Source organism: Bactrocera latifrons, unplaced genomic scaffold (assembly GCF_001853355.1).
Source record: "Bactrocera latifrons isolate USDA-ARS-PBARC rearing strain unplaced genomic scaffold, ASM185335v1 scaffold_340, whole genome shotgun sequence".
In the NCBI taxonomy this organism is placed as follows: Eukaryota; Metazoa; Arthropoda; class Insecta; order Diptera; family Tephritidae; genus Bactrocera; species Bactrocera latifrons.
This window is the reverse complement of record NW_017536980.1, coordinates 186363-198419: the sequence shown is the minus strand read 5'-3', so window position 1 is coordinate 198419 and position 12057 is coordinate 186363. Positions and strand designations below refer to the sequence as shown.

At 37.4% G+C, this 12057-nt stretch overlaps 1 protein-coding gene across 1 annotated transcript in view; it reads left to right on the top strand.

Moving 5' to 3' along the window:
• LOC108971439 overlaps positions 1–12057 on the top strand; it is a 147838-nt gene that overhangs the window by 68991 nt on the left and 66790 nt on the right. The window contains exon 5 of the mRNA XM_018937493.1: positions 4870–4976. Within this exon, the coding sequence (XP_018793038.1) occupies positions 4870–4976 (107 nt within the window). The remainder of the gene's footprint in view (positions 1–4869; positions 4977–12057) is intronic.

Below are 12057 nucleotides of genomic sequence, written 5' to 3'. Positions count from 1 at the left end.
ACTACCCTAAACAATCAACGAGCCCCACAATATATCAAAAAACTTTTTTGGAATTGAAAAGCAACTCAGAGAGAAAAGGCTGGAAGTTCTTATTTACGGATGGCTCCAAAACAACTCAATCGACGTCTTTTGCAGTAGTATCTGAGAAAGGGAACGTTATCAAGACGGGACTGCTTTTCCCGGACAGCTCGGCTTTCGGGGTTGAATTGATCGCCATATACCATGCTATTATGCACTCTACAACAGCTAAGGGAAAATACATATCTGCTCCGACAGCAAGTCGTCCGTCGCTGCGCTGCAAAACCCCCACAATAAAGAGGCTCTTATTGAAAGTTCAAGAGATCTGGTGATACAACATTCTTCAAAAATAAAAATCACCGGCCATTGCGGCATCATCGGAAACGAATATGCAGACATCGCAGCTAAAGAAGTCTACCAGACACCCTGTATATACTTCGAGCCTTTGGTAAAAACAGACATAATTCGACAAATAAACAACCACGTTAGGAAACTAACTGCGACTAACTGGCAAACGTATCAACATGGATACAAAGTTTACAATCAAAATCGCATCAAGCCAACACTCCCGGTTTCAGCGACGGCAGATCAACTTTGAATTACTACCAGATTACGACTGGGTCACATAAAGTTAACGCGCGAACATTTGTTAAAAGGGGAACCGCCTCCTTATTGTGCAGCGTGCAACTGCGTACTGTCCATAAAAAATATCCTCGATGAGCCCACAAATATGCTAAAGACCTTACATATTGAAAACATTAAAAAAATCTTTAACTTAATTTACCAAAGTAACATTTTGCACCTTGTGTAATCATTTACTTACTTCGATACTTATTTTTTAATATTATCTTCTTCTAGAGTATTTTATAATAAAATATAAAATCTTTTAGTAATAAGTCAGGCCGATAGTCTTAGTTACTCGTTGCCTTGCTAAATGTAATGTAATTATTTATAATTATATTTCATAAAAATAAATAAAATAAAATAATTATATCTTAGTAGTTTAAATACTGTTTCATTGAGTTCTATTACTCACAAGCTCATACATTCACACATATATAATATGTATAAAGTGGCGGTTAAACTTTTTTGTTTTTTACTTAACACCTGAACTAGTTACCACGACAATCGACTTCTGGTAAGGATCACGGTAAGTAACGGGAAAAGTTAATCTTTAACCACCGGACAGCTTTTACAATAATCTCTTTATACTGGTATGCCTGCTAATAAAACAAGATTCGAAAAAGGCCCAAAAATAATAATACCGCACGACGTTTGGAGCGCTCGAAGTGCACATCTCAAACTTTAAACGCGTTTTGCTCAAAACACACTTTTTATACTGGCGGACTCCTCAGCCGATTTGCTTTATTTTTTTTATGTTCACAAAACGCTTAGCTATCGTCCCTACTAGAGTCATAATTTTTTATAATTTATTGACAATGTTATGACAAAATTTATGTAAAAATATAGTATATAGAAAAAATAAAAAAAAAACGTTAATTACTTTTTCTATTTTTGTGATTCTAGTAGGAATGATAACCATTAACGTATATTCTGAGAATAAATTGGGTTTTCGTGTTTCAGATGATCCAAACATGAGAAATCGGTCCCGCCAGTGAAAAAACGCATCTCATTCACCCAGCTATTCCTCCGACAGATGTCATCAAAAAATTCCGAAAAAAAAATGGTTTATGCACTCCACGATATACCTCGTGATATGTGAAAAAAGTTCTATTGTAGAATAAAAATTTCTATGAAAAAACCAATGTCAAAAAAACAGCCCAGATTATCCTACTGACCCCTTAATTGCTGTGAACTCAGCATGGAAGATGCTGATGTAATCTTGAAGTCGGAAGGCGATCCTTATGTCTACAAAGAGGGTTCCAAAATAAATAGGACTTTTTCAATAGAGCGCCCTTGGGGGCGCCATCTATATGTCGGCTGGTGTATTAGAATCTGCTACCTTTATCGATTGTTCAGTGAGAATTTCATGACATTTCATTGATTGGAAGCGAAGTTATTGCATTTTATGTGTCAGTATGTTTGTCTAATAGGTGCGAAAATCAGGTTCGAACAAAGAGCCAACATTAAATTTTGTTTTAAGATTTATAAAAATTTTACCGAAACAATTGATGAAACAAGTTTATGGCGATAATTGCCTCTCTCGTAGCAGAGTGCACAAGTGACCGATTATTTGAAGAAAAATCATATTTTAACCATTAACCACTCCTCCGTGGCTCCGTGGAACTTTTTCGGAAAAATGCATTTGCTCATGAAAGGAAAGCGTTATGCAGACGTAGAGGCCATTCAAAAGGCTTGCAGAAGGAAGTGAAGCAGAAGGAGCATATTTTGAACAAAATAGATTGATTTTGCCGAGAAAACAAATTTGCTCTTTTTTTTAAGCCGGTTTATTTTGGAACGCACCTTGTAATTTAGCCGAAAAGGCATCCCTGCCACTTTATTAATTAGTTGGACCCATCTATGTAGAAACTTATCATTGTATCCTTGTACACCTCAACCTTTTCTCACTCTTGAAAGGCAGTTAATATTGGTGACTAAATTTTAGTTTAATTTTACAAGATCCATGGTATCGGGGAAAAACGGGAACTTACTAACTAACTTCGAATGGTCCTGATAACAGAAGATTACTATTTCCTTGACTTGCTTTAAGAACTACGCTGCTGTTTTTGCTATTTATGTCTTACCACCTATTTCTCATCCCTTATACGATATATCATACCTTATACCAATATACCGCATTGAATAATCGGCTCAAAAATAATTTTATACTCTCGCAACAAAGTTGGTTAGGAGAGTATTATAGTTTTGTACACATAACGGTTGTTTATAAGTCCTAAAACTAAAAGAGTCAGATATAGGGTTATATATACCAAAGTGATCAGGGTGACGAATAGAGTTGAAATCCGGATGTCAGCTGTAACTTGAGTAAAAATTGAGATATAATGATGAACACGTGGTACACGTATTTCTCGGCTCCATAAGAAGGTTATGAGCGAAGATGGGCAAAATCGGGCCACTGTCACGCCCACAAAATGGCGAAAACAGAAAACCTATAAAGTGTCATAACCAAGCCATAAATAAACATATTAAAGTGAAATTTGGCAAAAAGGATCACATTAGAAAGGGGCATAGTTGGACGTCATTTCTTTGGAAAAGTGGGAGTGGCCCCGCCCCCTACTAAGTTTTATGTACATATCTCGGAAACTACTATAGCTATGTTAACCAAACTCTATAGAGTCGTTTCCTTCAGGCATTTCCATTTACAGTTCAAAACTGGAAGAAATCGGACAATAACCACGCCCACCTCCCATACAAAGGTTATGTTTAAAATCACTTAAAGTGCGTTAACCGACTAACAGAAAACGTCAGAAACACTAAATTATACGGAAGAAATGTCAGAAGGAAGCTGCACCCAGCTTTTTTTAAAAATTGAAAATGGGTGAAGCGTCGCCCACTTATGGACCAAAAACCATATCTCAGGAACTAATCGGCCGGTTTCAATTAAATTCAGTATATAATATTTTCTTAACACCCTGATGACATGTACGAAATATGTATGAAATCGGTTCACGACCACGCCTTCTTCCAATATAACGCTATTTTGAATTCCACCTGATGCCTTCTCTGTATAATATATACATATATAAAACTTTACACAAATACGGTATTTGAGCTGAGGTATTCCTTGTGGAAAAATTCTCGTGATCGGACTATAACTTTTCAAGGTCCCTGATATCGAACACGAAGAACTCAATGCCTAACCTAACCTAACCTAATTTTTCACCGAAAATATCGGTAAATCCCTCAGATATTTTCATGTAATTCAGAAGGCATCATTTTTATACTCTCGCATTAAAGTTGCTAATAATGGTATATATCGTCAGATATATGGTTACATATACCAAAGTGATCAGGGTGACAAGTAGAGTTGAAGTCCGGATGCCTCTCTATCCGTCCGTGCAAGCAGTAACTTGAGTAAAAATTGAGATATCTTGATGAAACTTATCATGCGAGAGTATAAAACGTTCGGTGACACCCGAACTTAGCCCTTGCTTACTTGTTTTTTCAATATTTGTAGTTACAATGCACTTTAAATAGCCTATCGAATTTTTAATCCTTTGTTGTGATATTATATTCTTATAATGTTATCGAAATCAAAACTAAAAAGTCGTTAAAATAATAAGGATATAATGAAAATTGTGATTCTTTTGCATTTGGCAATAAGTTAGTTGATTTATTTTAACGCGTTTAAGTTTTTCGTGATTTCGAAATCTTGTAACTTCTGGCTCGACCACTATTGTCCTTGCAGTTACTCCATTTCTGCACAACCATATATGGATATTGGCGGACGCTGTTTAGCGGTTGCAATAATAAAGTAGTTTTCGTAAGCAAGTACTTACTTACACATAAGTAAAGCGCACGTCCAATAATGCTGCGTTATAGGGGCAATACAAATTTTCAATTTACGTTTTATTAACATAAGTAGACGTCACTGAAGCGGGGTTACTTGGTGTTTGTATTATATGTAAACAAATGCAAATGCAGACTGTGATTGAAAAGTGAAAACTCACCAAAATCGAGAAAAAAATACAACTGAATAAAAAATAAAATAAAGCATACACATATAAATGTATATACAAGTAATTGCTTGCAAATATAAAAAATTTTAATTAGCATGAGCCCTGTAAAAAGCAGCTGTGTTTGATAAACTTTTACTATTCAATTGCAAATAGCTTTACAATCACACAAACAAATGTATACAATAAAATATCTTAATATGTTCGCCTTGCATATTTCTATATCGTCTCTTCTTCCATTCCCTTTTTGCAGACATATTTCACATTTGATTCGCGTGCAGAACAACAAACGGAAGTTTATTTACGCTATGGCCAACATCCGGAACTGTATCCCAATCGTCGGGGCGAAGTGGTGCAAGGGTAAGTGCCAACAAGCACACACATATTCACATATTAACAAACGTCATCTGTGAAAATTGTATTGGCCTTATACATTTACTTTATATCACACCTGCGTCGCTGTTGAGTTCAATATTGCGCTTCGCCATCAAATGTTACGTATACGCCACCGGTGTGTTGCCTTTCATCGCACAAAAATTAGTGAGTAACTGGCAATGCTTTATTGAGCGTTGCCACAACAAATAACGTTGTATGTTCACTGCTGGCGTCTTCACATTAGAAAGCGCTTCAGTTACTTGATCGTTTATCGTCCGTCCGCCTGTTTACGTGCTGTGACCTCTTTTCAGCATTCCTCAATGGCTTGTAGCGTTCGGGTGTGCCGCTGATGCTGCTGCTGTGAGGCAATATTTTAATTATATTATTATTATTATTATGCAGAACTTAAGTGCTTTCAGCTGCCGTAATCATATTGTTAGAAAAGCAGCTAAGCGCGGTGGTGAAGCTGGCGTATGCAGTGAAGCTGATGAATGACGGACCGATAAAATGAGTGAAATAAAAATAGTGGAAGGGAATTCGCATGTAGGTAATTGAATGTAGGTGGTAAAATATTTTGCAGTACAAATCAGACCCAGTTCTTACCAGTTTAACGATGAGAGGTTCGCTGTCTGTATAGCCGCAGAAGTTCAAAAATAATCAAAAAACATAACAAGTGTTAAAAATTAAACTCAACGGACGAGAGAGTTTTAGACACTTTGTTTTATTGCTATAAAGACATTGTATTTTTGTGAAATATTGAAAGGAATGTGTTCCTATTCCAAAAACGAAAAATCTTATTTTAAAGCTCCTTGGTAACTACAACAATTTATAGAATACATATTTTCTAACGGTACTTTTTTTTGTAGGCGGAATACTCTGAAAACGGTGATTCATTCCCTCACATTGATTAGTGCCATTTAGAGTTATACATTAATTTTAATAAATTTCATACTTACCGATAAAAAGCTATAGACGCTTTAAATGGTGAGTGAGAAATCTTAAGCGGTTTTGAGATACGAAAATAGTTAATTTACGTGGGGATGCACAATTAAAGATAAATAAAAAAAAAATCAAATTGCCTGTATCGATAAATGTAATTAAAAGCCGACAAATTAAAACGCGTGTGTACGGTTTCACGGTTCAATTCAAAGACTGTTCTTTATTCCGTTTTATAGAACTTAACCAAAATCTTAAACTAACGGCTTAAAGAAGTGGTAATGTAAATATGTGTTACAAAAATGTTAATTACTTATCTTTCGTTAAGCATTGTACTAGCTTATGTTAAGGTAACTATTAAAGTAAGTAATAGATTAGTGTTACGAACGCATTATTAAGGTAAGTATTTTAAATAATAACCCTATTCTTAACTATGTAGACAATTCGCTTACAAAAAAGAGCATTAATATTGTTTCTAGGTAATTTTTCCGATGAGAAAAAGTTCAACATTGGTGCTATAGATGGCTTTTTGAGACACCGGAGAGTCACAGTATTTTTGAAAGCACAATTTCGGCGGACTCACCAGTGGTATGGTCGCTTTTTCAATTTCCGGGACTGTACCGTTGGTATTCTCTTCTTGCCGAAAGAATAGTTCCGAGTACCAGGAAGTATTGGAAGCAAGTCTGCTAACCTCTATGTACACAGTCGTTCTCAAAATTGTTCCTCTCTTCAACAAGACAATGCAATAATCCATACGACCAGGTCAACAAAAAAGTGGATTCAACATAAAAATATCTATATTCTTGGATGGTCCGATTGTTCTCCTGATGTAAGACCCATTGAGAACATCTGAGGATGACTGGTAAAAAAGTTTTACTAGGATTGTCGTCAATTTAACACGATTTCTGAGCTTAAGACCGCTATTTTGGATACATACATAAATTCATTTAAATTAAAAACTGTTTGTGATAACTACAATTAAATTTAAAGAAGAGAGAAATTATAAGTTAAGCCTACAATAAAATACCATATTTTCAAGACTTGTATTCAAATTTCCTTTTGCTTCGTTCCTTACATTCATTCCTTCGTTCTTACATTATGTGTATTTCCAGTGCCTAACTAGAGTTTATCGTTCCGAAATCATTTCCAAATTTCGCCAAACTTACCAGCTTCTTATAAAAAACGGTACACACCCATACATTTGTAAACACTTACATAGATCTGTATGCACATATCTTAACTTTTCCTGAGTGTACTTCACCTTATTCAAACTAATCAAACTTTGTCATCATGTACATTTATATATAGTTATTTCTCTTCAGTTATTGAAATAAAATTCAATTACCTTTCGAGTTGATAAGCATTAATGAATTTGTCTTCCAAAAACATATCGATTTTCTACATTGTTCAGTAAAACGGCAACTCATTTCCAATAATTGCTTTGAGCAAAGAAGGAAATCATTTTCAAGTAAACCAGACATCGAATGGTGGCGTAAATGCAAATGCTAACTAATATACACAGGCGCAGTTGTTGCTTTCAATGGCATGATAAAGGATATTAAATGGATTTATTTACTTTTCTGCAGGCTTAAATAAATTTTATATTCGTAAACTAATCACTACTTTTCCAACAATTTTTGACAACAACAGATAACTAATTGAAGCCGTAAAAAATAGAGAAATAAAAGAAATGGTACACGGTTGACGTTAATCGATTTATTGCTATATTTTTGGTTTTTGTACAGTGCGTACATGTATTTTATTTTCTTCTTCTTCATCTTAATTGGCCTAGACAACGGTTACGCGATTAACGTCGAGTTAAAAACAACGCGACAGTCGTTTCTTCTTTTCGCTACGTAACGCCAATTTGATATTCCAAGTGAAGCCAGGTCCTTCTCCACTTGGTCCTTCCAACGGAGTAGAGGTCTTCCTCTTCCTCTGCTTCCCCCGGCGGGTACAGCGTCGAATACTTTCAGAGCTGGAGTGTTTTCGTCCATTCGGACAACATGACCTAGCCAGCGTAGCCGATGTCTTTTAATTCGCTGAACTATGTCAATGTCGTCACATATCTCAAACAGCTCATCGTTCCATCGAATGCGATATTCGACATGGCCAACCCGTAAATCTTCCGCAGCACCTGTTGGCAAGAGTTATCATGCGTTGGTTCCAAGATAGACAAAGTTATCTCCGACTTCAAAGTTATGACTGTCAACATTGACGTAAGAGCCAAGTCGCGAGTACGACGACTGTTTGTTTGATGATAGTAGATATTTCGTCTTGCCCTCGTTCACCGTCAAACCCATTTGCTTTGCTTCCTTGTCCAATCTGGAGAACTAACGGCGCAGGGGTTGAGGCCGCTAATATCATTTGATTGGCATACGCCAGCAGCTGTACACTCTTATGAAAGATTGTACCTGCTCGATTAAGTTCTGCAGCTCGAATTATTTTCCCCAGAAGCAGGTTGAAGAAGTCGCACGATAGGGAGTCGCCTTGTCTGAAACCTCGTTTGGTATCGAACGGCTCGGAGAAGTCCTTCCCGATCCTGACGGAGTTTGTGGTGTTGCTCAACATTAGATAATACAGCCGTATTAGTTTTGCGGGGATACTAAATTCAGACATCGCGGCGTAAAGGCAGCTCCTTTTCTTGCTATCGAAAGTAGCATTGATATCGATGAAGAGGTGCTGCGTGCCGATTCTCCTTTCACGGGTATTTTCCAAAATTTGGCGCCTGGTGAATATGTGGTCTGTCGTTGATTTGCCAGGTCTAAAGCTACACTGATAAGGTCCAATCAGGTCTTTGACGGTGGGCTTTAATATTTCACACAATACGCTCGTTAGAACCTTATACGCGATGCTAAGGAGGCTTATCCCACAGTACTTGGCGCTGATTTTGGGGTCTACGTTTTTTTTAGATCGGGCGGAGCACTTTTAAATTCCAATCGTTGGGSATGCTTTCGTCCCACCATATTTTGCAAAGAAGCTGATGCATACTCCTTATCAGTTCGTCGCCGCCGTGTTTAAATTGCTCGGCGAGTAATCCATCGGCTCCCGCGGCTTTGTTGTTCTTTCGACGGGTAATTCCTATTCGAACTTCTTCATAGTCGGGCAATTGAACGTCTGCTCCATCGTCATCGATTGGGGAATCGGGTTCGCCTTCTCCTCGCGTTGTGCGTTCACAGCCATTCCGCAGGCTAGAGAAGTGTTCCCTCCATAATTTAAGTATGCTCTGGGCATCGGTCACTATATCACCTTTGGGGGTTCTACAAGAGTTCTACAAGAGTATGCTCCGGTCTGGAAGCCTTCAGTTAACTGCCGCATCTTTTCGTAGAATATGCGGACACTACCCCTGTCGGCCAGCTTATCAAGCTGCTCATACTAACGCATTTCGGCCTCTTTTTTTTTTCTGTCTGCAAATGCGTTACCCCTGTCGGCCAGCTTATCAAGCTGCTCATACTAACGCATTTCGGCCTCTTTTTTTTCTGTCTGCAAATGCGTTACGCTTCCCTTTTTATCTTAGTTTCCAAAAATTATTTTGCTAGAAAAATAGACTTTTTATTTTAATTAATCTCAGTAGACTTACCATCCATGTTAATATTATAAATGTGAAACTAACTCTGTCTGTCTGTTACTCTTTCACGCCTAAACGGCTGAACGGATTTTGAAATTTAATATGGTGATAGATGATAAACTAGAAATGGTCATAGGCTATAAATAATCACGCCATCGTTCTTAGGGGGTCGGCAGATAATTAATTGAGTTAGTGATTTTTGGTCGGTTTTGTTGGGACTTTTGCTCTTTCACATCCAAAGAGCTGAACGGATTGTGATGAAATATAGTTAGGAGATAGATAGTACATTTTTATTATTAGGTAGTTAAGGCAGCTGTTAGATGCAGGTATTTGCTTAAACAATCATTCATATCTCTAGGTTTACTCAGTTACGTATTATTCTTTATTTTTGCAGTCACTTTCATTTGTTAATTCTCAATTCATGTGTAGGTTAAGTATTATTTAGCTCACATCAGGATGTGGTTTTAGTTATAAAAGGTTTGTTAGGTGAATAGTTGTTTAGGTTATTATATATTATACGTTATTGATTGATTTAGATATTTAGGTTTTAAGTAAAAAGTTTGCTTTATCGAAGTTTTTATAAAAAATTGTCAGATGTTAGATTTTCAGCGTCATGCGCCTGAAAGAGCTTCTGAGACCTTAAAGCAGATTCAGGCCAGTTGGGCCTTCGATGCTGAACGCCACGCATCTCAAAGTGCTTCTGAGACAGTGGAACAGACTCAGACACCTCGAGTTTTAGATGCCGAACATCACACGCAATTGATTGCGACAGAAACTGACGAAGATCCACAAAGACGATGTCTTTTAAATGCTGAACGGAAGGCAGAAAGATTCGTACGTTTTCAATGGATACACGGGAGGCATTTAAATGTGCCGCTTTTGAGTATGTCCCTTTGATCGACTATATTAATCACCGATTGGTTATCATTGAGAGAATGGATTTAAAATGCAGATATTGTGAAGCACTGAAATGGAAAGAATTCCATTCCATTACTTGGCGAGCCAGAGGAACCTCTTAAATCTTTACTTTTAGGGACGGAAGGGATACAACTTTCAAGTTCCTCAAATTAATCCTGTAACAGGTCTTCCCTTTCATAAAAAAACGGCTTCATGCATGGATTTTTACGCCTACAACATGATGATACGAGAAAACAACTTTAACATTTTACCAAGATTCAAGAAACTGGCCAATCAGTTTTACGTTGACATGTACGTTGAAAGCGAGAAGTTACGGTACATATCATTAAATCAAACTAAACTAAGAGCATCCATCTTCAAAACGCTGTGGCAAATGTCGCTAATTTAAATCCAAATAACATAGGTCGCATGGTCATTTTACCTTCTTCATTTGTAAATAGCCCGCGACACTTACACGAATATACTGAGGCGTCCTCAGTTTTTTTTATGTGCGTACACATGGTCGCCCTGACTTATTCGTCACCTTTACTTGCAACCCAGCCTGGCCCGAAATAGTCAATGAGTTGATTCCGGGGCAAAGCACAATAAATAGACATGATGTAGTCGCAAGACTTTTTAAACTAAAAGTTAAAAAACTAATGGATGTAATGGCAGAAACATGGACTGCCACGTGCCCATATATTATAGTGGTTAAAAGATAAGTTACGACCCGACCAAATAGATAAAATAATCAGCGCTGAAATACCGGATTCTAACATTGACCAGACTGTCCATGACATTATTGTAAAGAATATGATTCACGGTCCATGCGGACCCGAAAATCCACAGTGCCCATGCATGAAAGACGGAAAATGTACAAAAAATTTCCTCTCAAGTTAGTGAAAGGGACCGTTCACAACGACTACGGATACCCGCAGTATCTTAGGAGAGCGCCAACAGACGAAGGTCGAACAGGAACCGTGAAGCTCCGATATGGTAGCTACTTTACGGTTGATAATAGTTGGGTAGTCCCCTATTCACCAATTTTATGGAGTTCAGTACGCGCCATCAAATATATCTGCAAATATATAAACAAGGGTAGTGATCAAGCTATTTTMAATTTTAGAAATACTGATCTTGCGAATCCCGTAGATGAGGTACAAACTTATCAGTCTGGTCGGTATGTCAGCAGCAACAGAGACGTGTGGCGTCTGTTAGGATTTCCGTTGCACAAAAGGCCTCCCACCGTGACACATCTCAGCATACATTTAGAAAATGGTGAACGCGTGTATTTTAATGAACACAATTTCCACGAACGAATAACTACTCCGCCAAAAACCACTCTCACTGCTTTTTTTGATCTTTGTATCAGAGATGAGTTTGCAAAAACTCTTTTTTATATCGAGGTGGCGAGGTATTATACTTGGGATGCAAGTAGGAAACTTGGAAACGCCGCATTCAAGATACTTCTGTTCAGTATTGGCCTGACATCAAATCTGAAGATGCTTTTGGACGAGTTTATACAGTTCAATGATCTAAAAAAATACAACACACAAGATTATTCAACATTTTGAGAGGCATGTGAGGCAAGAGGATTACTGGAGAATGATAAGCATAGCGATGTGACACTGGAAGAAGTTCCTCAATGTATATCAGCAGGCAAGA